This window comes from Macaca fascicularis, chromosome 7 (assembly GCF_037993035.2).
Source record: "Macaca fascicularis isolate 582-1 chromosome 7, T2T-MFA8v1.1".
Classification (NCBI taxonomy): domain Eukaryota; kingdom Metazoa; phylum Chordata; class Mammalia; order Primates; family Cercopithecidae; genus Macaca; species Macaca fascicularis.
Genome location: NC_088381.1, coordinates 160,489,621 through 160,515,377, shown reverse-complemented (window position 1 = coordinate 160,515,377; position 25,757 = coordinate 160,489,621). Strand labels below are relative to the sequence as shown.

General features: G+C 47.4%; 1 protein-coding gene across 4 annotated transcripts in view; it reads right to left on the bottom strand.

The window, feature by feature from the left end:
- Nucleotides 1–16,785: 16,785 nt before the first annotated feature.
- SLC24A4 (solute carrier family 24 member 4) overlaps nt 16,786–25,757 on the bottom strand; it is a 172,536-nt gene continuing 163,564 nt past the window's right edge. For all 4 annotated transcript variants that reach the window (XM_005562051.5, XM_005562053.5, XM_005562052.5 and 1 more), the window contains 3 exons: nt 21,288–21,400; nt 20,811–20,876; nt 16,786–19,570 (listed from right to left, as the gene is read on the bottom strand). In XM_005562051.5, coding sequence (XP_005562108.3) covers nt 19,418–19,570; nt 20,811–20,876; nt 21,288–21,400 — 332 coding nt within the window. In that variant the 3' untranslated portion in view covers nt 16,786–19,417. The remainder of the gene's footprint in view (nt 19,571–20,810; nt 20,877–21,287; nt 21,401–25,757) is intronic.

Here is a 25,757-nt window from a genome sequence, read left to right as displayed (position 1 = left end):
TGTGGCCCATGGTGCACCACGGCCAAGCTTGCCCTCTGCTCTCTTCCTGGGTTCTCTTTTCATTCTCAAGTCCTCATGCTCTGAATTCCTGACCAATAAAATGGTTGCTGTTTGGGATATTTTGTTTGGCAAAAGTAGATCATCAGAAAACAGCTCATCTTGCGAGGGTTTCATCTTCTTCTGACCCCCCAACAAGGTTCTACGTGTCCATTCCCTCCATTTTAAAGATTTGGAGAAATCTTTAAAAGAGAGACAGACAGAGACAAGCTCTATTATTGCAAAATCAATTAGTGTCCTCAGGCCAGATGGTAATAAAACTGTCTGCCCTGACAGGACAGGGTTGGGGTCAACTGGGAACCACGCAAAAGGGACAGCCTCTTCTCTGTTCTCACCAACAGCTATCCAACAAGAATGAGGACCTGAGCACCCAAGCCCTTACAATTTAAAAAATCTGGAATTTTTAATAGGAAAGTTTCCGATTTCTAAACTTTTTTTTTTTTTTTTTTTTTTTGAGACGGAGTTTTACTGTGTTGCCCAGGCTGGAGTGCATCTCAGCTCACTGCAACCTCTGCCTCCCAGGTTCAAGTGATTCTCCTGCCTCAGCCTCCCGAGTAGCTGGGATTACAGGCACCTGCCACCAGGCCCAGCTGATTTTTGTATTTTTAGTAGAGACGGGGCTTCCCTCTCTTGGCTAGGATGGTCTCAAACTCCTGACCTCAGGTGATCGACCCACCTCTGCCTCCCAAAGTGCTGGGATTATAGACGTGAGCCACTGCACCACTGTGCCTGGCCCCGATTTCTAAACATTGTACTAGCTAAAGAAGCACCGCTGAGAGCCAGGTTGCCCCATGGGGGCTGGCCTGGCATCTGCCTGGATCTCTTGCCTCTTCCTGTTCTGAGATTCTGTGTGGCAGGAAGTGAATCTGACACAGGTGTAGGTGTGCCTTGTGGTCCCCACGGCTGGTCAGGGACTCCCCCAGTTCTGGAAGGGAGGGGGGCCCAGACAGACATGCTGGGGGTCTCTCCTATGGGATGATAGAGACCTTCTTCAGCATGGCTCTCTGGGATTCTGCCTCATTGTCCCACCTCTGCAGGTCCTAGGCCTCTTTCCCTTCTCTACTGAGAGACCATCCTGCAGCTCCCAAGAGTACATGTTTCCATTGCAGCTGTGTAGAAACTGACCAGCACCTCAGCCCCAATTCCCAGTTCTCAGGAGGGGTAATCTCATGGACCCATCTTGGCTGTGAGGGGTGGGCAAACTCAGAGATAGGGTACTAAGTTGATGAGAAGACAAACAGCTTTCCAAACAGCCCCCAAACTATATTATTGGGGAAGCTTCTTGTCTGGTGTCCCGGCATCCCATTCCTCCTTGGCTAGCCCTACCCATCACTGGAGGCAGGAACTGGAGGCTTCCAAGTTCTTTCTCAGGGAACTTTTCCCTGCCCAGACAATCAGCTGCATTTGCTCATGTGACTCCAGGTTCTGTCCCTGAAGCCTGTCCCAACTGAAGTGCCCTATTAACCTGCACATGTTACACATTGCTAGACACTGTAGGATTCTCATATTTCAATTGTTCTTAGCATGGGTGCAAGCTCCTTGGGGGCAGGGAATACATTTCTCACTCCCCTCCAATATCAAGTAGAGGGTTCTGTAAACAGTAATAACCTCTTGCTGGCTAAATAAAAATGACTTGTAACTAAGGACAAAGGCTTCTCCATTTCTGAGTTTTGTTCCATTCTGATTGTTGCTGGATTGTGCTGTCAGAAGAGAAGCGAAATCAGGGCCAACAGTGTTCCTAATTCATACAGTCTACAAAGTTACTGACACCACTGAGGCATTAGGAGGTCATGAAGTCCTGCTCTTGAGCAGTTTAGATGCTAGTGGGATGAATATGCCATAGGAAGACGCTCTTGGGTATTAAGTGACAGAAAATCCTAACTCTAAGTGGACTGAATACATAGGAAATGGATTACCTCATTTAACTCAAAGCCTAGAGACAGGGTGGTATATTCATTATCTATTGCTGTGTAACAAATTAACCCCAACTTTCGTAGCTTACAATAACACACTTTTTTTTTTTTTTTTTTTTTTTTTGAGACAGAATCTCACTCTGTTGCCTAGGCTGGAGTGCAGTGGTACAATCTCGGCTTACTGCAACCTCCAGCTCCTGAATTCAAGCAATTCTCCTGCCTCAGTCTCCCAAGTATCTGGGACTACAGGTGTATGTCACCACACCCAGCTAATTTTTGTATTTTCTAAGTAGAGATGAGGTTTCACCATGTTGGCCAGGCTGGTCTCGAACTCTTGACCTCAAGTGATCCTCCCATCTTGGCCTTCCAAAGTGCTGGGATTACAGGTGTAAGCCATGGCACCCGGCCTTAACACACATTTATTATCTCACAGTCTTTGTAAGTTAGGAGACTTGGCTCATGTTGATGTTTGCCACTGCTTCAGGCTCTCTCACAGAACTGCAATCAAGTTGCTGGCAAGGGCTGGAGTCTCATCTGAATGCTCAGCTGGGGAAGGATCTGCTTCCAAACTCACACGGTTGTTGGAAGGATTCAGTTCCTTAAGGGCTGCTGGACTGAGGGCCTCAGTTCCTTGCTGGCTATTGTCTTGAGGCCACCCTCACCTCCTTGCCATGTGGAAATCTCCAACATGACCACTTCCTTCATGAAAGTGTGCAGGCTGAGAAGGCAAAAGAGAGAGTGCAACATGCAAGTCTCAGTCTATATAACCATATCACAGACATGACATCCCAGTTCTATTGGTTAGGAGCAAGTTACAGGTGCTGTCCATACTCAAGGGAAGGGGATTATCAAAGGCCTGAAGACCAGGAGGCAGGAATAATTGGCAGCCCTCTTAGGAGCTGCCTATACAGCTGCCGGCTATAGGCAGGCTCCAGGTGCAAATCAATCAGAGACTTAATGTTGCCATCAATCACTCAGTGATTGATTTAGTCCCTCTTTCTATTCTGACCCCTTCAGTGCTGACTTCATCCTAAGGCCAGTTCTCCTATGGTTCCAAGATAACTTACAGTGACAACCGGGATGCACATGAGGAAACTTTTGGGGTTGACTGATATCTTCATTATCTTGATCATGGTAATGGTTTCGTGGGTCTATACATAGATCAAGACTTAGTAGATTGTACCCTTTAAACTTGGACAATTATCATGTGTCAGTTATACTTCAAAGAAGCTGCTTTTTAAAAGTATGTCATGTCTTTAGTCATTATGTTGTAAAAAGCATAAAAAACTAAGAATATTTTCTTCCAGTTTTCAAAAACTATTGTCTTATTCTGCAGTGAAGTCATTCATGTTGTTGATGAATGAATGACGTTCTCTGACTTATATCTTTATTGTTTCCCTTTGATTGCACCCAGTTAGTATAAACAAAAATGTCTTCATTTACAACATTAATGTTATGCATCAATTGCAACCATAGGTTGGTTAGAGATACAAGAGTTTGGCAAAAATCAGTGAAAGCATTCTGTGAAAACCAGTTGGCTATGTGGAATTTATAGTAAAGAGTATTACATATTTTATTATTTAAAAAAACGAGGCCATGAGTTATAGAGATAATTTAAGTTGCTCTGATAATACCATTCACAAACATTCGGTATAAGAGAGTCATTTTTCATGGTTTTCTTTGCTTCCTCCCATTCTGTGAAGGACAGTCAGGGAGGCCTGAAGGAGGGAGGAGGTGGCCCTTGAATGGTCAAGTTGTGAATGTGCAAAGGAAAAGTTCTTGAAGGAAATTAAAGTGCTACTTCAGGGAACACACGAATGATAAGAAAGCAAAACGGCCTTATTGCTGAGTTGGAAAAAAGTTTGAGTGGTCTGGATAGAAGATCAAACCAGCCATAACAATCCCTTCAGCCGAAGCCTAGTCCAGAGCAAGGTCTTCACTCTCTTATATTCTCTGAAGCCTGAGAGAGGCAAGGAAGCTGCAGAAGAGAAGTTTGAAGCTAGCAGAGGTTAGTTCATGAGGTTTAAGGAAAGAAATCATCTCTATAACATAAAAGTACAAGGTGTGCAGATCACCAAGGGGTATTGGAAAAAAAAAAACAAATAAATACAAAATAAAGTACAAGGTGAAAGAGCATGTGCTGATACAGAAGTTGCAGCAAGTTATCCAGAAGATCTAGCTAAGATCACTGAGGAAGGCAGCTACACTAAACATCAGGTTTTCAGTGGAGACACAACAGCTTTCTAGTGGAAGAAAATGCTATCTAGGACTTTCATAGCTGGAGAGAAGTCAATGCCTGGTTTCAAAGCTTCAGAGGACAGGCTGAACTCTCTTGTTAAGGGCTAATGCAACTGGTCACTTTAAGTTGAAGCCAATGCTCATTTGCCATTTTTTAAATCCTCAGGCTCTTAAGAATTATGCTAAATCAACTTTTCCTAGAAATGAAATAACACTTCATTATTTCTGTAAATGAAATAACAAGGCTTGAATGACAGCACATCTGGTTTACTGAAAATTTAAACCCACTGTTGAGACCTACTGCAGAGAAGAAAAAGATTCTTCTCAAAATATGACTGCTCATTGACAATGCACCTGATCGCCTATGAGCTCTGATGAAGATATACAAGGAGATTAATGTTGTTTTCATGCCTGCTAACACCAACATTCATTCTGCAGCCCATGGACCAAGGAGTAATTTAGACTTTCAAGTCTTATAATTTAAGAAATACATTTCCTAAGGCTATAGCTGCCACATATAGTGATTCCTCTGATGGATCTGGGCAAAGTAAATTGAAAACCTTCTGGAAAGGACGCACCATTCTAGATGCCATTAAGAACATTTGTGATTCATGGGAGAAGGTCAAAATATCAATACTAACAGGAGTGTGAAAGAAGTTGATTCCAACCCTTGTAGATGACTTTGAGGGGTTCAAGACTTCAGTGGAGGAAGTCATTGCAGATGTGGTGGGAATAGCAAGAGAACTAGAATTACATGGGCATCCTGAAGATGTGACCGAATTGCTGCAATCTCATAAAACGAATGGATGAGGAGTTGCTTCTTATGGATGAGCAAAGAAAGTGGTTTCTTGAGATAGAATCTACTCCTGGTGAAGACACTGTGAACATTGTTGAAATGACAACCAAAGATTTATAATATTCCGTAAACTTAGTTGATGAAGCAGCAGCTGGGTTTGAGAGAATGGACTCTAATTTTGACACAAGTTCTGCAGTGGGTAAAATGCCATCAGGCAGCATTGCACGCTACAGAGAAATCTTTTATGAAAGGAAGAGTCATTCGATGCAGCAAACGTTATTCTGGTCTAATTTTAGGAAATTGCCATAGCCTTTAGCAACCACCACCCTGATCTGTCAGCAGCCATCAACATCAAGGCAAGACCCTCTACCAGCAACAAGACTCAGATGATCATCAGCATTTTTTAGCAATAAAGCATATTGCATACCTTAATTATAAGGTATGCACATTTGTTTCTCATAATAGATATACTGCTATTGCACACTTAATAGACTACAGTGTAAACATAACTTTTATATGTACTGGGAAACAAACAAAAAAAATACATATAACTTGCACAATGAAGTGATATTCGCTGTATTGAAGTGGTCTGGAACTGAACCACCATCGAACCTGCAGTGTCTCCGAGGTATGCCTGTACTGCCTAGGAAAGCTTAAGTGCCTACCATTGAGAGGTGCTGCAATTGCTAATCATTGTTAATCCTGCTCGCCTGCCTTTTGCTTGGAGGACCAGGACTGCCTGTGACACTTCCTTGTATAGTGTGCTTAGCAAAAAAGACGTTCCATAACTACTTGGGGGTAAGGATGTGATTTGTTTTTATTTCACTTCTCCTTTTTGGGGATATTTACTTCCCCTGAAAATCAAATGTGTTCTCAAGTGTTCTTCAGTGTAATAAACCAGGGTGGTTCATTTGAAATCATGGTTTGGCAACAAGCCAGTCAGTTTGAGGGGAAATCTGATCCCACACTGGTCTTCTGAGCCACAGTCCCAGCCTGGGCTTCTGCTGTCCTCCCAGGTAAGAGTCTGCAGACAGGTGTGCACTCAGCAGGAGGCTTCTGGGACTTCAGGTAAGAACATTCCCAAAGCGGGACTCACTTTCTTAAAGAGCTGTTGAGGTCGGCTGGGTACCGGGGCGGGACAGGGAGGGGCAGAAGCTCTGGCTGCTTTGGAACCACACAGCCTAGGTTCCTGTCTCAGCCCCACTGTTGCTGACTGTGTGATCTTGGGCAAGTTTCTTCTTACCCTCTCCTGGCCCAAGTTTTCTCTTCTGGAAGATGGGTAGAGCTATACCTATCCCACGGCTGCTTGTGAGGATTGTATGAAAGTGGCTAACAGTGTCTGTCACATTGTAAGTTCATGACACATGTCAGTTTCCCTTTATTATTTTTTATTTTTTCCTTTATTGATTTTTCTAAGAGTAGAACAGATGTCTAGTTTGGTGGGCTCTTCAATGCCTTCTGCCTGGTGCCCTGCCCCTGACAGGGGTGCCAAGAGGTGTGTTCGGGGAAGTTTGGGTTCAATTCAGCTGCCATTAATTAGTGAAGCCTTGGACAAGGTGATGTTGAGGACCAAATAGGGAGACTCAATGTCCCCACCTCCCAAGGGTCTCGTTGAGAGAAGCTGCAGATTCTGACATGCAGGGTGTGGTCCTCATGGGTGACCTTGGCCTATGGGAAGATGTGCTACGAAATGTTTGGGACCCAGTGCAAAATAAAAACTCCCTCCTGAAAAAAAAGTACAGATTTCAAGAATTAGAGATTGCAACAGCAGAGCATTAAGCCTAGCACAAGACGCTTCGAAGTGTGGGCCCCCTCTAAGCACAAGCTCTGTGCAACTGCATGAGTCACATCCCCAAGAAGCCAGCCCTGGCCTGGGGTGACTGACTATTTTAGTTTGCCCCGGCCTCAGGGGTTTCCGGGGACCCAAGAAGTTCAGTCCCAGCTTGGTCACAGCCCAGCGGCTGCACTGTGCCAGCTCAGCCTCCAGCGACTCACTGGACCTACAGACCTCTCTGCCACATCCAGCTCTCTGACCCAGAAGGCCCAAGTCAGCCCCTGCTTGCAGGTCAGCAGCCCCACACATGGGGAGCTGACTCCCTGCATGCCTGGCAATGCTGCCCTCCCTTGGACTCTATGGGCCAGCCCAGCTAGCTTTGACCACCATGCCCAGCGCTTCGTCCAGAGGCCCAAGGGGCAGCATGGCAAGAGCTCTGGCCCCCCTTTGTTTCCCACAGCTTTTCTCTCACACGCTCTTCCTTCCACAGCCGAAATCCCGGAGGAGGCAGTTTGAGAGCCTCCCATCCCATCTCCTCTTCCATCCCCAAGCTCCAGGGCTGAGCCTCAAGGTGGGCAGCCATCTCTCACATTGCAGGAGAAACCTTCATCCCAGGCACCCAGGCTTGAGGCACTCACCAGGCTCCAGAATCCCCTCCATGCCCAAACCCAGTGATCAAACTTGAAGAAGTCTAGATCATGCTCTCCTTTGCCCTGGGGAGACCAGCCTTCTGGAGAGAAGGCAGCAAGGGAACAAGAGTGGAAGCTTTGAGGGGAGCAGTTCCTCTTTGTTGCACAGTGTCTGCGTTCTGCCTGCCATCATGGCGGCCACGCATAGGTGTTGGCTAAGTTGAAGGCACCAGGCCAGGCAACAGGAATGCATTATTCATATAATGGGTTTTGCAGGAAGTTCACCATCCTAGTTTTGCAGAGGATGTGATGAGGGTCTCTGAGAGGTCAAATCACGCAGCCCAAATCCCAAAGACTTCCCAGATGCCACGATCTAAATGGGACTCATCATCTCCCATGCCCCAAACCTGCTCCTCCCCTGGGCTTCCCTGTCAGAGGGCTGGGAGCTTTGCTCTCCTCCTCTCTCCCTCTTCTCTCAATAATCAGTTCCCAAATCCTGTGGGTGACAGTACCTCCACATGCACCTACAAGTCACCCTGCAAACACTGAACACCTGCCCTGAGACGACCTCTCCTCTCTGCAAATGGCCTCACCTCATTTCTGGGCTTCTGGCTCCTGGCTGATGGCTGTTATTCTGGTCTTGTTACCATTCCCTCATCCCAGCCGTTCTCCACACTGAATCGGGTGGCCCTTCAGAAATTGGAATCCAAAGCAGCCACTGCTCTGGGAAGCCGCCTTCAGTGGCTCCATACTGGCTGCCCCTCACGGCCCTCCCACTTTCAGATGCACCCTCACCTCCTCCCACTCTCAGATGCACCCTCACCAGCATCTCTCTCTTCCCCCTCTCACTCTTGGGCCCTGTGCTATGTCCTGTGGGTGATTTAACAATCACCATACATTTAGTGGCTTAAAACATCACACATTTATAATCTTACAGTTCAGAAGGTCAAAAATCCAAAAATGAGTTTCCCTGGGCTAAAATCAAGGTGTCAGCAGGGGTGCTTTCCTTCTGGAGACTTGGGGAGACCATTTCTTGCCTTTCCCAGCTTCTAGAAGCTTCCTGCATTCCTTGGCTCATGGACCCCACATTATTCTGACCTCTGCTTCCATCAGCTCATCTCCTCTCTCTGACCCTCCTGGCCACCTCTTATGAGCACAGTGTGATGACCTCGAACCCACCCATATAATCTAAAATTATCTCCCCATCTCAACATCCCTCACTTAATCACACCTGCAAATTCCCCTCTGTCATGTAAGAAAGCATAGTCACAGCTTATGCGGATTAGGATGTGGACATCTCTGGGGCGCATTATTCAGCCCACTGTAGCCCCCATGAGGTTTCTGGTTTGAGCTACTTGGAATTCTTTCATAATCTCGATATCATATTTTTTCCTGGTTATTCATTGCCTCCTTTTAAATCACAAAATGTTTGCTGTGATTTAAATGTATGTCTGTGTGCATGACTCCCCTTCATCCCCCTTGACGCCCTTCATTCTTTAAGCCTTGGCTTGAGTCCATGTCTTCCTTGATTGCTGAGATGATTGGGTGCCCATTCTCTGGGCTCCTGCAGCCCCGCTGAGCTCACCTCCTCCCAGAATTGAGGGACACTTAGCTCCCTCCATCTCTGCAGCCAGCAGTTGGCATGACGCTTGGTACAGAGTAGGCCCTCAGTACACGTTTGTTGAATGAATCAATGTGTGAAAAAGTACCTTTGTGCTGCTTCTAGGTTTCAAAGACCAATATGAGAGATGAGTTTAGATATCCTCAGATTGGTACCTATGTTAGGTGGGGGCCACAGGTGAGAATATTTCAGACTGAGTTTGTTAAAGAACATTCCAAATGAATGATTACTAAATAATAATAGAAGCAAGCTTACAAACAAAAGATCATAAAAACCAGAGGCAGGTGATTCATTCTGGCCTGGGGGTCTGGGAAGGCCTTGAAGGAAGTATGGGCTCTACTCTGCAGGACAGAGGACTGGGGAAGCTGTTTCAAGTAGAGGGAGAGGGAGTAGTAGGAAGATAGGCACAGAGTCATGCAAGATAAAGAGGGAGAAGGGACATTCCTGGGTGATGATGTTAGCAATATGAGACAGGTCACCTCAGGTCATCCACTGAGGCCATCGGAAGTCAACAAATGTTTCTGTGTCTGTGTGTTTTCAAGTCTAGAGATGACTCCAGTGGACAGCCAGGATGGAAAACCGCTGGGCAGGAGAAAGAGGCTCCAGGTTGGAATGCAGGGAAACACTTTCACATAAGGAGCAGGTGGAGCAGAAGCCAGGTGAGGAGATGGAGAAATGATGAAGTGAAAGAGGCGAAGGAGGTGGTATGCGCCTGTGGTCCCAACTACTCAAGAGGCTGAGATGGCAGGATCACTTGAGCCTGGGAGGTCAAGGCTGCAATGAGCTATGATCATGCCACTGCATTCCAGCCTGGGTGATAGAACAAGAACCTATCTCAAAAAAAAAAAAAAAAAAGAAGCAGCAGAAGCAGAGGAGAATCAGAAGAGAGAATGTGTTTATTTAGGAGGGCACTATCTACAGTGTTAAAAACCTACAGAATGACCAAGGAGAGCAGAAGCCCAGGGTTATCATGATCTGACATTCAAGGCAGAGGACAGGACGTTCAGACCTCACAGGCAGTGAGTGGAGACTGAGTCGTGGGAGAGAGTCCGTTGGTGGGGACAGAGAGAGGTCAGAATCTACTCCCATGTCTCCTCCCCACTCTACCACTTTGCTCTTCCTGGTGGACACCAGCAAGCAAATGCAGGTGACAGAAGCCTGGGAAAGGCCTGCTTCTGGAACCAGAGGGCCAGCAGACCACCTGCACCAGGACCTGTGTGAACTTGCACACAGGTGGAGCAACTTTTAGGAAACATCAAAAACAACCTGAGAGAGGCTGGTGTGGTAGCCCAGGCATGTCGTCCCCGGTCCTTGGGAGGCTGAGACAGGAGGATCCCTCGGGCCCAGGAGTTCAATTCTAGCCTGGGCAACACAGCAAGACCCTGTCTCTGAAACAAACAAACAAAGAAACAAACAAACAGAAAATCCAAACCAAAAAACAAAGAAACCAAGCTGACAGAGACTGAGCTGTGGCTGTGAAGGCAGCTGAGGGGACGAGATCCCAGGTAGATCAGATTCAACTGAACTCCTGCTCCCTCGTCTGTTTCAGGCAGCCCTGGCAATGGAAGGGGCTGTGGCTTCTCAGGCTGGTTCTCACAGTCACTAGCCTAGAGACCCCTTTGTAAATGGGGAATGACACCCATTCTGTTTCATTGGCTTTGTAAGCGATGAAGTGCCAGATAGCAAGGGGGACACTGGGATGCCCGGAGCCTTGAGTAGAAGGCCTACAGAACCCACAAAGCCCACTCACTGGAATGACCAAGACAGGGTCCTTCCTACTTTGTAATTGACTTCCTACCTCATAGATGAATTGGAATGAGTTAAAATGAAAAGGGTTTCTAGCCCATCTAAAGTAGAACTTTTTGAACTATCTGTGGGCAAGATTCAAACAATATTTTAAAACAATTTTAGTCCATTGTGGACGGATATTTTTGTAATGCAATATAAAGAAATTACTGGAAAGATGCAATAAAAAACCAGATTCCAACAAAATGACTCATCACATTTCCATCAATGTTTATATTCTCTCTTGATTTCTGTACTCATCTTGCTGCAGACTGATGAGAAGCCCCATGCGTGAGCAGACTTGGGTGTGAGTAGGGTTGATCTATCTTCTCACTGCTCAGTGTCGACCGGTTGCATGGACATCACCTGGGAACGTGCTAGGACTCTAGCCTCTTGGGCCTCATCCCATTTCTGCTGAACCAGAACCTGCTTTTTTGACAAGATACCCAACTGATTCGTGTGCATGTTAAAGTTTGTGGTGACACCCATGGCAGCTAGGACTCAGGAATGTTTTGCAGAATGAAGGAATTAACCAAAACTTCTACTCCCAAACCTCAATTTCCCATGACATAAGAACCGGTAACATCGACCTTCTTTCTGATGAGCAGGACCAACTATGTAATTTGCAGAGCCCACTGCAAAAGGAAAAGGTGGGGCTCCTTTAGAAAAATCATTGAGGGTTTCTAAGGTGGTGACAACCAAGCTGGGTCCTTCCAATGTGGGGCCATATGTGACTGGTCCCGCCCTAGGAAGCTGCTGAGGTTCGACTGGGTCATTCTGGACCCACTCATGCTAGCCAAGGTAAGTGATGAGAATTCTGCTGTGTTTCCATCTATTACTGACCATTGTCATTAAAAAGCTCCAACCCCTTATCCTTTTTGAAGTTTATTTTTTCTTGATATGCAAATAGAAATGGTTTTGAATGGCTGTTATTCCACTGTATAGAATTCTTTCAAAAATACAAATATGTGTGTGTCTATTAAAACGTGAATAGAAGCTCTATTTAGGGAAAGATACTTGTGCTCATTTATTTTATTGATAGTGTACAGATTGTGATATATTGCATTACAATACTGACTGCTAGATTTCTTAGAAAGGTTTACTTTAGATTTACTGTAGATTTTTTTCTTCACAATAAAAATAAACTCATGCCAGTGTTCAGTAACCAATAATATCAATTCATTCGAATTTAATGACAGTTTTATTAAACTAAGAATCTCATGTCACAGAGCATTCACAGTGCAGGAGGTCACAGTTATTGAAAAAATAAATAGGGGGATAAATATACTCATTATTTACAACTTTTCAACTCGATGATCCTGCTTTGCCCGTTAGAGAGAGAATGAACAAAGATGGTGGTGTTCAGCTCAGCGTGCCAGAACGATCCTGGGGGTACTCGAACAATGTGTGAACAGCCCCAGAAGTTCTTGGTTTTAGTTGTTTTTAAGGGGGTTCTTTCAGGACACAAGAGTCCTCTGATTCCATCTACCTGCTATTTGGTAGGTTCTCTCAGAAACCACGCCCAGCCTGCATCCCTGTGGGCATTGTGGATCCGCCTGGCCTCTCCTGACTCGGCCCCTTCCTTAGCAACTCCTGCATCCACCCCTGGGTCTGGCTGCATCTGGCTGACAGCCTTTTTCCTCTCTAGGTAATCAAAGCTCTCTTTGTGCTCAGACACCAGCAACTACTCCCTGCTGGTGGCTGCTGGGCAGGAGACACAGGCAGAGGCGCCCTGCCAGGGAGTGTCTACTCTGAAATGGAGACTCAGCCTCACAGACCAGCAACCCCCACTGTGGAGCTCCCCAAGAGTTGGCCACAGTGGCTCAGCCACAGTTCTGTCCGCAGGGTCTCCAGGTCCCTCAGGTCCAAGCCTTGTGCAGGAAGCTCAAGGAAGCAGACAGTGTGGTCATGGGGTCTGCAGCTTAGAGGGCAGGGATGAAAGGTGAGGGTGGAGATGCCCAGTGGCCAGAAAAAATCACAAGAACAACTTATTTGGAAAAACAGAGCTGCCTTGTTCGCACTCCAGTCATTTTTCGGGAGGGGGAAAGTCCTCTCTTCTTCCATTGAAAGAGGACTGCGTGTCTGTCCTGAACGGACTTGAGAAATTCTGTGTAGAGAATTCTGGAGTGACCGCAAAGAAGGCTCTGTTGTTTGGGACATTCCCTTTAGGCACAAAGGCAGATCACACCAAACCATGCATCTAGAAACCAAAAGCTGCACATTCCCTCTCTTGATAGCTTAAAACATTTGTTTTCCAGTGATGGGGTGATGAGGGTACCGACTCTCTGCAGGATTAAGAATTTTATTGGCCTGGTCCATGGACGAGTCCCAACCAACATATTGCATAAGAAGCAACTGCTTGGGCCAGGTACAGTGGCTCATGCTTGTAATCCAGCACTTTGGGAGGTCAAGGCAGGAGGATCACTTGAGGCCAGGAGTTCAAGACCTACCTGGGCAACACAGTGAGATCCTGTCTCTAAAAAAAATGAAAACAAATTAGCTGGGTGTAGTGGCATGTGCCTGTAGTCCTATCTACTTTTCAGGCCAAGGCAGGAGGATCACTTGAGCCTAGGAGTTTGAGGCTTTCGTGAGCTGTGATCGAGCCACTGCACTCCAGCCTGGGCAACAGAGTGAGATCCTTTCTCAAAAAGAAAAAAAAAAAAAAGCAACTGTTTGAATTCTAGCAACAGTGGGAATAGGTATGGCTTAAGCCGGCATTTGTCACTGGAGTTATAACTAACGAACAGCCAGTTCTCAGACCTGTAAATCCAAGGGATAGAAAAGCCACACAGCCAAGGGCTTGACTTTCCCATAGGCAGTGTGGATTTTCAGCTCTCAGAGATGCTGCCCATGGCCCTCAAATCCTGGTACCAGGGTATCCCGGCAGCAGACATGTTCCTAGACTTGATGAGAGTATATTGTCAGCCCTGTTAAGAAGTGGGAGGAAGATTCACAACTTGGACAGCTGGACACTGACACCGTGAGACTGAATAAAGAGCCTTAGAAACATGCAGGCGAAAGACGACCCGTGCCCCTGGCAGTGTGTGCTTGGGAATGTTTCAGGATTTAACGGAGACAATGGCACCTGGGAGCCATTTGCCACTGAAAAGTTAGGAGTTTTAAAACCCCCATCAAATAACCAAAGCCCTAAAACCTCTCAGCTGGCTTCCCTGGAAAGATGGCGCCACCCTGGTCACAGAATGGGAGGGAAGTGCCTCTTCTCTTGATTCTGGATGAGCACCCATTTCTTTGCATTGGGAACACAGTGACAGGCTGGACATCCTCTCATTAGCTACCCAGCCTAAAGCTGAGCACAAAACTAGTGTCCCAATTTGGTTTTCATTATCAACAAACAAATACAGCAACCTAAATCAAAATGCTTTTTTTTGGCCAGGCGCGGTGGTTCACGCCTGTAATCTCAGCACTCTGGGAGGCCGAGACGGGTGGATCACTTGAGATCAGGAGTTTGAAAACAGCCTGGCCAACATGGTGGAACTCCTTCTCTACTAAAAATCCAAAAATTAGGTGGGCGTGGCAGCGCATGCCTGTAGTCCCCGTTACTGGGGAAGCTGAGGTGGGAGAATCACTTGAACCTGGGAGGTGGAGGTTGCAATGAGCCAAGATGGCACCACTGCACTCCAGCCTAGGCGACACAGTGAGACTCTGTCTCAAAAAAAAAAAAAAAGGCCTTTTTAGAACCTGTACCCTGTGGATATGCCCTTTGGGGGACAGCTCTTTGCAGCAAGGCGAAGGTTCCCCCACACAAGCCAGGCTGGCAAAGGTTGTGGCTCAAAGTGAACAGCAGAATCCCATGTTCTCTGTCCTGTGGCACAGGCCTAGAGAAAGACCCCTTCACTCTTGTTCCCATATAACTGACACAGTGGGGAAGATCTTCCCGAAGGACAGGAAGGGCCCCTCTCCATGCTTTGAGAAGCCCCGAGGGAGGCTTCATGCTTGAAGGGCTCACAGGATGAGCTCCAGAGATCAAATCCTTTGGGCGCACACACATAAAGAGAGAGCAAGGGCAGTGCTTCAGGCCCAGGGTTAGGTAGGGGTTGACGGACTTACTGCCACCCAAGCATCTTCAGAAATTTCTAGAAGTTTCTATGGGCACGGTGTGGCACCAAAGCTGCGGAGAGGAGGACCACCTCAGGTGCCCCAGGTACTCCTGCTAACTGCCCCCAGGGGAGGATGGCTCCCTGGAAATCACATCTGGAGGGCATTAGAGAGACCATAAATATGTAAAGCATGGCATTTGGGTACAATCTTCTGAGGATTTTCACTCTGACAAGTAAGTTCTTTGTTTATTTGAGCCACACGCATTTGCTGAGAGTGGATCACAGGGACAGCACAGCCACCTTTTTCTAGCCAGGAAGGAGCATGGCCCAGAAGGGAAGGAAAGACAGGAATGCGAGACAAAAGACCAACCCCTCCCGCAAGGACCCATTCACCCAGGGCAGAAAGGTCTCTGCTTCTCAACTGCTGAATTCCAGGGGGAAAGTTCCAGAGTGTGGCAACAGAACCTTTCCAGTTCCAGTTTCCTAAGCCCAACTCGCCTGTCTCCCATGGAGGGAAGGCACGGAAGGCAGCCTCAGCCGCTGGCACTGGGATTCATTCGCTCTTGCTTTTTCCCAGGGGGGATGAACTCTGATCCTCTTCTGTCCCTCTGTCCACCCCAGCTTTAAGGAGGAGGAGGGGCCCCAGGATTCAGAGAGGAGAAAGGATAGGCAGAAAGACAGGTATCCAGCAATGACACCACCCACACCCTTCCCGAAATCCTGGTCTGCTTGGTGAGTTGGGGTTCTCTGATAGGTGAGCTACTGCTGATGCAACTAGGCTTGCAAATCTCCATTAACAGGGAAGAGCAAGTGGAAGAAACCTGGACCCTGGGCTGCCCAGGAACGGGCTTTGGTCAGGGTCTGCAGGACTGCCCTGGGGTGATACACACACCCCACCTGGTCAGGGAAGCTTGGTGCCTTATCAGCTGCTTGGGTCTGTCAAGGCAGGGGACCGACAGGGGCAAAGCAAGAAACAGTCCTAACAGGTGAGGGGTAAGGAGCAGATGAAAATTCACAAGGGCAGGCTGGGCACAGTGGCTTACACCTGTAATCCCAGCACTTTGGGAAACTGAGGCATCAGTGGATCACCTGAGGTCAGGAGTTCGAGACTAGCCTGGCCAACATGGTAAAACCCTGTCTCTACTAAAAATACAAAAATTAGCTGGGTGTGGTGGCACACACCTGTAATCCCAGCTACAGCCTCGGGAGGCTGAGGCACGAGAATCACTTGAACCCGGGAGGCAGAGGTTGCAGGGAGCCAAGATGGTGCCACTGCACTCCAGCCTGGGCAACAGAGTGAGACGCTGTCTCAAAAAAAAAAGAAAAAAAAAAGAAAAAAAAAGAAAAGAAAGAAAAGAAAAAGAGAAAATTCATAAGGGCAGCCAGTTCTGTGCATAAGGAGGAGACACAGGTGACAAGGAGAAGAGGCACAAGGGCCAGCAGACTGTGGGTAACAGGAAAGATGGGGTGGGTAAGGCGAGGACTCTGTCCTGCCCACGGTGCCCTTAATTACCAGTCTCTCAATGCAGCTGACCCAGAACCCTCCTCCAGGGCCAGGCTCTCAAGATACTGGACACCTTCCACTCTAACCACGCTTGACCTGGTGAGTCAAAATTCCAAACCAGAAGTCCACAGGAACCACCTGCTCCTGTCTCTATAGGCATTTTCCATCTGAGTATAATTTTTTTTTCTTTTCTGCCCCCAATGAGAAGAGCGAAATTCATTTTTTAAAATTGCCTATTTCTGTAGCAGAGTAATTACCCCATGCTAATGAGCTTTGGGAATAAACTAAAGTAATCCTGCATAGTGATGAAAGCGTAATTTAAAAATGAAGGCCTAATTAATCATGCAATTCTTTAAACTTGTGATGCAAAAATATTTAGTTAAAAAAGAGAATTTTCCACCTACAGTGTACATATAGTTTTCTAGATTTAATAAATGCATAGATCCTTTAAAGGAAGTTACATTGGCACATTAAAGTCAAAAGAAAATTAGCCAAGAGGAGCATATTACATATTAAAAAACATTATTTTAGTTTCTAACTGCAACTTTAGAGACTAGGCATATCCATTTAGAATCTCAAATGGGTTCTGCTGAGGAAGAGGAGGGTAATTAGGATACACATGCTCTGAAAGCTACACAAGGCTTCAGAGAATTGAAAACCAGCAGGGACGCCATCAGGGGCCACGTGGCCTGTGACTTGTTATAGCTAAAAATAATTTTTTGGTCTTTTTTTCAAGAAAAAATAGAGGCATTGGATAGGGACAGATATTAGGAAATGACCTGAGGAACCCAGGAGTCAATGATATATTGATGAGGTTTTGACTCAAACAGTAAGAACCAACCAGGAGGGTAAAGTCATACCCACATTCACTCCCCAAGTGTGGCCAACTTACAGAGGCTGGCCTGGGAGGGGTGATGGACTGCTGCTTGGCCTCTCTTCTGCTATAACTGGCCATTGAACTACAGACCCTTGACCTCTCCAAGACACTACTTTCTGTTAAGTGGGGAGAATAATCCCTACGAACATCACAGGGCAGTTTGGAGAATCAAAACAGAGACAGAAGCTCTTTGGAACCCGGATGAGCCTGTAAGATGGGAGGAACCAGGAGAACTAAGCTATTAAGGGGACTGAGTGGTCCCGAGGGCTCTGGCATCTCTGCAGCTAAAGTTGATACTGGTGAATCTACAGGGTCCCTGCCTTCCCACTTGGCTGATTTCTTAGGAAAATCACCCTTGTCCTCAAGTTGAAGACCATGAGCCCAATTTCTAGGTTAAAAAAAAAAAAACAAAAAGAGAAGCCTGGACTTGGTGGAGCTACGATACTAATACTGATGTGAATCCCAAATAGAAGACTGGTGGTGGGGGTGAGGTCCTGTCGCAGGCTCATGCAACAGGGAACTTAAGGGACACAAGCACGAACACTTCCTCCTTTTGAAACTCGGAGGCCCTAAAGAGCACAGTCAGAAATTCCAACCAGGTCACGATCTTTGAGTCTCAGGAAGGGATTAGCTACTGGATTTAAACTCATCACCAAGTTTAAAGTGATGTCTGGTGAATCACAAAAAAATGTTCTTTCCTCTTACATCATCATGGGTAGTTCCCATACATTCATCCGTGCAAAATATCTCAATATTCAAAGTGCATCAAATCGGATAGACTTTTGCAATAGAAATATTAAAAAAATAAAAAACCTCTCTATAAAATTAATTGTGCTTTCTTTTTTAGAAACCATAAACCATAAATGGTTTGTATTCATAAATCTTTTAAATATATATTTGAGAGCTATGAAGTGATCGAAAATTATTTTATATTTTTCTATCTAATTTTGAGTCAGCCTCCCATTCTTGGCCTTTCACGTATAGTAAACTACGTGGTTCCAGAAGCTTAGCTCTAAATATTCTAAATTCTGATTTTCACACTTGCCTTCAGCTAACCAGAAAGCAATTGTTGTTTTTCAGGCAATCTCTCTTGCATAATTAACCAGCACTTCTGACACACTCAGTCCAGTTCAGCAGGCTATGAAATTTGTTGGGCATATAAACAACTGGACCTTTCAACAGGGTGGTTTTGAAACTACAGCATTAACAAATAAATGACAAACCCACAAGGACAGTGCATTGTGTCACATAGAAGATCTGGAAAGTACAGCTGTAAACTATAATCTCCAGTCTCTGAGTTAGCACCTTTCCACATTAGCCTCTTACCTTTTTCCCTATTCCAAACCAAACACCTCAGTGCCAACACAAGATGGCGCACAGAGGATTTGTGTCTCTACGATCATTACCTTTTTGGTGTGTATCATGATCCTTTCATATGGAATGATAGTTTTCAAGTATGATGACCTATATGATGTTTCATTGTTTAATATTTCATTGCTTATTCTCTGAATGCATCAATAAAAGTGAGAAGAATATTCACTCATTTTCTCTCTTCTGCAGAAAAAAAATTATTTTCATTCTTCCAGTTTTTCCAGGAAAAGGGGTAGAATGTCTGCCATCATGGGCCCTAAACCCCAACAGGTTGAGGTCTTGCCCCTTCCAAACTATGGGTGCTTCCAGCAAAAGTTGGAGGCTCCCAGGAGCACATGCTGCCTAAGGAACCTCCTCTGGGCTGGAGGTGACACCTAAGAACAACATTCCTATTTTGCACCTGCCCTATGTGATCTCGTGCTCGCAAATGACCTCATTTCCGAGGCTGCCTGCAGAACAGAAAGACAAACTGCATGCAGAAGTCCTTCTGACTAAAGTGTGCAGGAGAGATGAGATGCTCGACACATCTCCGTGGTTGGCAGCTAGGGATCTTCGAAGCTGCTCAGATAATGGCCCCTGAATCCAGCCTTGCAGGGGTGGAACTCCAAGGAGGAGGACACCCAGCAGCCTGGCCTGTGACCAGACAAATACCACGATGGCTCTTCCTTCCAGTGTGTGAAAGAACGGACACTGGCTGCCTATGCAGGAGAGACCTGTGGTGGGAGAAGGAGGGGAGAGGAGGACGCCAGTGTCACAGGGTGTCCAGATCAGCTCCCAGGGGCCGCAACTCAGCGCTAATCGTCTTCCCGGCACATCGGCAAGTTGACGAAGGTAAAGACGTTAAACTCTATCATTATGGAGAAGCACAAGAAGATGGCGTAGAGAACCAGCACGTAGACGCCCAGCTTCCGGTCCAGTTGCCACTTGTTTAGGTGGATGCCAAGGACCTGGGAGGACAGAGTGCAGGAACTGGGCTCGCAGGGCAAAGAAATACACAAGGCATTTCTACTGGAAAGTGATACCTAAACGAAGCCTAGAACATTCTGCAGAATGTGGGCAAGCGTAGGGGGGTGCTGCAGGACGATACTCAGTTTGACCAGAATAAGCCCTAGAAGGCTTTGACTTGCCCCATGAAAGGGTGAGTCTCTGGCCTGGCCGCATTGACTCAGGGACACACAGCAGCCGCCCTCGTGGGACCAGCCCTCCCCAGGCAGGCACGTCACTTCCTCCCAGCTGGTCATAGGCGTGTGGTCCTCCTTGCCCAGGCCTTCTCTAGAGACAAATGGGGGCTTTAGCTAGATGACCCCTGTGCTTCAGAGCATGGCACCATGGTCTTTTCCCTTGTCTTCTTAGCACAATTTCCAAGGCTCCTATGGACCCCTGGCTGGGCAAATGTCTGCTTGAGCCATCTTTCTCTGCGTGTGGGTGTGCGTGTGCGTGTGCGTGTGTGTGTGTGTGTGTGTGTGTGTTTGGGGTAGAGGGTTAAAGCAGAGAATTATCTTACATTTCTCCTTGACCCTTCTACCCTTCCTTCCACTGCCTTCCTCCTTGTCCCTCAATCAAGGCTTCCTAGGGCTGGATCCCAGGACCTCACTGGAGCATTGCAGGTAAAAAGTCATGAGTTCCCTAAGGACAGACCAACCTAAGTTCAAATCCTAGCTTTGCCATTGCCCAATTCTGTGACCTTGGGAAAGTTAACCCCTGAGCCCCGATGTCTTCTGCAATGGGAATAACAGCACCTCCCTCACTGGATGGTTGTAAGGATAGAATAAAGTGATGCTGAAGTCAAGTGCTCAGCACAGACCTGGGCACGTGGGGTAGGGAGGCCTCGATAATTCTGATGTGCTATCCTGAGGGATGTCATATCTCCCATTTGTCAGCCCAGATGTGCAGGGGAGGATCTCTCTCCTACTGGCACTAGAGAGGGACTGGACCAGGCAGCAAGAAAGGAAATGGAATTCGCTTCCTCTGGGGACTTCTTATGTACTCAGGAAAAGCACAGGAAGGGTGCCGATGTTCTTGGCAAAGACTGGACTTGGTGTGTCTATGAATGTCTATGTTTTCTTGCCTTTATCTTTCATTACCAAGGGACGTGACAGGGGTGTTCAGAGTCACGTAAGTGACGAGGCGGAATCAGATGAAATCAAGTATGCATGAGGTATCTGTTTTGGAATTTCAAAGACTCACAGTGAGAGCGACAGAGCCCAGCAACAGGACCACGGAATAGACCAGCCCCCGGCTGTTGATCTTCACCTGGAAAATCAAACACACGTGTCCTGAGTCTCTTGACTGCTCAGAGCCAATCTATCCTGAAATCCCAGCGGGCCTGGGCTTTGATTGCCTGGGCCAATGCATTCCCTCGTCAGGAAAACACAGATGTTTACAGGTGACCACATGGTCATGGAGGGTCAGGGAAATATGGAATCAAGTCACAACCCTGCTCATCTGAGGAGACAGCCTGGGATGGGGACAGGCACGCCAGCGGGCTGAGATGAGGAGTGGAAGTTCAGACATCCCTAAGGTGCTCTAGAAGCTGCCATGGAAAATGGGTGTCTGAGTGCCAAGGAGAAGAGGAGGTCGTCTCCCAGAGCCTCTGGCTGGAACTGGGCCAACACCACTATCCTTCTGGGTAAAACACATCGGTTCAAGGTGAGAGGAACTTACTGTTGATCCGTAATTAACAACCATGGTCTGCAGGCCCCACGGTACGCCAAGTCCTACCAGGATGTCGAACACGTTGCTTCCTATGGTGTTGGAGACTGCCATGTCCCCAAGGCCTGCAGGGGACAACAACACATTTATTTTATAAGAGCAGGTCAGCAGAAGCCTGTATTCTTTCTCCTAACTGTTCGATCAGTGCCATTCCTTGGAAAGGAATTCCTTCTGCAAGGACCTTACATTTCTAAACCTTTTCGTAAGGCCTAAGATCCATGCCCTTCCTCAAGCCTAAAGGGGACAATTATGGGTTGACCGTAACCCTCCAAATTCATATGTTGAAGTTCTAACCCTCAGTACCTAAGAATGTGGCTTTATTTGGAGATCGGGTCTTTATAGAGGTAACAGGTTAAAATTAGGTCTTTAGGGTCTTAATCCAATATGACTGGTGTCCTTATAAAAAGGAGAAATTTGGACACACAGGGAGAACCTCGGCAAAGATGAAGACAGCCAAGGACAGAGAGGCAAGAGGGGCCTGGAACAGATTCTCCTTCAGGCTTCTGGCCTCCGGAACCGCAAGACAATACACTTCCGTTGTGTACCGCACCCGGTTTGTGGGAACGACAGCCTAGCAGATGCATGCGGGGCCCTTTATGATCTCTCCTGCCGGGCTCATCAGCTGATGTTCTCTGAGGACTCCCAGCTGCTGTGTCTCACTTCATGCTCCCAGCTACCCTGGGCTGGAGGTCAGAGTGGGGCATCACCTCACGTGACAGAAGATGAAACAGGCTTGGGATGTGCCCAAGGTCACCCGGTCCAGCATCCTTTTTACCAAGCCTTGAAACATATTTGGGACCCAGGCAACAGCACCCACGACCCAGGCTGGGATCATAGGATGTCAGATTTTATGCCCTGGTAGTTTCTGAAGGGTGAGCTCTCTTTCCCCAACAAGGCTAGAAGCACATCAGAGGCAGGGGCTCATGTCCTCATCCTTCCCCTTCCTGTCCAACTGTCCAGTGTCCAGCTAGCCACACAATCAGGAAGTTAGTAACTGGAGAGGCATATAATTAAGAAAGCAAACTTTTATAAGTAAGATTCATACTGGCTGGAATCTGCCCTAACCCGGCCATTAAGCCATACTTCCACACCACTGTCCTAACCTGGCACACATACGCATGTTTTTGGAATGAATAAACCTGAAACCCAAATGCCTAGAACCACAACATTGCTTTGGTAGCTGGGACGTATGGCAGCCAACTCAGATCAGCACCCACACAGGCAGCCCATCTCTGTTTGACCGCCAGCCCACCTATGTTGCATAGCTAGGTCACCTCTTCCTCCCTGCTTGTTGCTGTCATCTGTTGACCCCTTACAATCCTCCTCCCAGCGTGCCCCAGGCACTGTTTTGAGTGACTTCAAAATCTCGGCAGCTTAGTCCTGTTAGGGGTGGCGTCTCTGGGAAACTGGCCATCTGGTCTCTCAGTGTCTGGTAAGATGCAGGAACGTGCAGCAACTGTTGTGGCCCAGTTAGTTGCACCTGGTGAAGAGGCAGGCACTCCAGCAGGTCAGGAGGGTAGAAAGGTGCCTGAGTTTGCAGAGGAGGGGATGAGTGGGTCTCAGGTTTGGTGGACTTCCTGCTCTGCACAAACGGGGCTGCCGGCAGCTGTGTGAGCCTTTGAGGACTTCTAGGGCAGTGCGACTCAAACTTTAGTGAGCACAGGAATCACCTGGAGGTCTTGTGAATATGCAGATTCTCATTCGGTGGATCTGGAGCAGGGCTTGGGAGTCTGCGTTTCTCATAAACTCCCAGGTCAAGCTGATGCTCTGGGCTAGGACCACGCTTTGTGCAGGGGGCCTGGAGGGAGGCCAGGATATGGTGCCTGTGGTTAGAGCACACGCTGCACGGCCTCCTGGTTTGTGCAGAAGGCTCTGAACAGTGGTTCCTGGATCTTTTGTCATCAGGAAGCTATTTTTTTTTTCTTTTTGAGACAGAATCTCCCTCTGTCACCTAGGCTGGAATGCAGTGGTTCACTGCAACATCCACCTCCTGGGTTAAAGTGATTCTCCTGCCTCAGCCTTCTGAGTAGCTGGGATTACAGGCGTGCGCCACCACGCCTGGCTAATTTCTTTTATTTTCGGTAGGGGCAGGGTTTCACCATGTTGGCCAGGCTGGTCTCGAACTCCTGATCTCAGGTGATCCGTCCACCTTGGCCTCCCAAAGTGCTGGGATTACAGGCATGAGCCACCGCGCCCAGACAGGAAGCTATTTTTAACCATGTTTGTTGGAGTCCCTGTCAATCATATCAATGTTACCCTGAGGACAATTACACACCCCCACTCCTGGCCTCACTCTTCCTCTTCCCAGCCCAGGGTAGCTGGGAGTATGAAGTGAGGCGCAGCGGCTGGGAGTCCTCAGAGAAGTACAGAAGTTTCTGTACTTCTACATTTCACTGTAGCCACTCTGAAATGATGTGCTGCTTCAGAGACCCATCTGTCCCTTGGTCCTAAAAGAGACCCTTTGTTGACCTTATTGGGACACTCCCCATTCCTGCAAGCCCTTAAACTTCCAGCATCCTGACATCCCTCCCTAGCCTGAACTCCAGGGCCAGTTGTTTAAACTGCACATTCCCTTGTCCCTTGACCTTCCACTGTGTCCACCCAGCTGACTCTGGCTAGGGATGAACTTGTCATCTGTGCACTGCTGGAGCCGTCATGACTGAATCCCACCAAGTTCATGTCGCTGAACGTCGGCTGGGTCCCTGGTGCTCACCAGCTTTCCTTGTACTCACTGTACTCGGCTGAGTACCCTGTCCCCATTCACGTCCATCTGGAACCTGTGAATGTGACTTTATTTGGAAATAGGGTCTTTGAGGATGTACTCAAATTAAGGTAAGGTCATACTGAATTAGGGTGGGTTCTAATCTGATGACTGGTGTCCTTATAAGGAGGAGGAAGTCTGCCGGGTGCAGTGGCTCATGCCTGTAATCCCAGCACTTTGGGAGGCTGACAGGTGGATCACTTGAGGCCAGGAGTTTGAGACCAGCCTGGCCAACATGGTGAAACCTTGTCTTTACTAAAAATACAAAACTTAGCTGGGTGTGGTGGCGATTGCCTGTAGTCCTGGTTACTCAGGAGGGTGAGGCAGGAGAACTGCTTGAACCCAGGAGGCAGAGGCTGCAGTAAGCCAAGATCATGCTACTGTACTCCAGCCTGGGTGACAAAGTGAGACTCCATCACAAAAAAAAAAAAAGAGGAAGAAGGAGGAGGGGAAGGAAGGAAGGAGGGAAGGAAGGAAGGAAGGAAGGAAGGAAGGAAGGAAGGAAGGAAAGAAGGAAGGAAGGAAAGAAGGAAGGAGAAGGAGGAAAAAGAGGAGGATGAAGAGGAGGAGGAGGGGGAGGAGGAGGAGGGGGAGGAGAAGGAGGAAGAGGAAGTCGACACAGACATACCAAGGGAAGAATGCGGTATGAAGGCAGAGGCAGAGATTGAAGTGATGCAGCTACAAGCCAGGGAGACCCAAGGATTGCGCGACCACTGGAAGCTAGGAAGGGGCAAGGAAGGGTCCTCTCCTAGAGCCTTCAAGGGACCATGGCCCTGCTGACACCTGGCTTTCAGACTTCTGGCTGCCAGAGCTGTGAGACAGTGAACTTCTGTCATTTGAAGGCACCCTGTTGTGGCACTTTCTTATGACTCCCTAGGGAACTAACATGCTCACATCAAAGGTCACTCAGTTAAATTCCATTCCTCCCTCAGCTGCTGTCCCTAACTGTCCCCATTCTCTGTAAGGGCCCTGCCTACCAGAAAACATACTCCCACTCGTCCTTTCCCCTCATCTCATGGTTTCTCAGGCACAACTCGCTAACCAACCAATCAACCCTTCATCTTGGAGGAATAAAATGTCCTGTCCCTCTTCTCAAAGCCAACCATTCTCCTTACACACTGTTCTTTTCTCCTGTCTCCTGTGAGATTTTACGCCATTATTCACCCATCCCCATCCCTATACTTTCAAACTCTGTGCTGCGAGGAAGATCTGCGGATGTCCATGCTGGGATGCTACCTTGCTAGCAGAAAAGGAGAAGTCAGTAAAACCTGCTCTTGTTACAGCTCTTTTGTTCCACCATCAAAGCTCATACAGTCACTCCTTGTGTTGCTCAGCCCATGCCACGTAGTAAGCCCAAAACAAAAACCACCAAACAAACCAAAACATTACACACGTTCTAGAGGTCAGAAGAAGAATGGGGAAGTTGGACATATAGGATGCCCATGCTTTGCCTTTCTTGGACCAGAATGTTTCTTGTTATTAGCTCATTTGCTGTATAAAGTTTGGGCTTGGCCTCTGTTCAATCTCACATTGACTGCTGACCTCAGAACATTTTTGTTTTTAAACAACCACTCTAGCAAAAGCTTCTAGATAGAGGTCTGGAGTTCATCTTGGTAGCATTCTCTCCGTGGATGGAATCTAATAAATGATGCTTTCTAGAT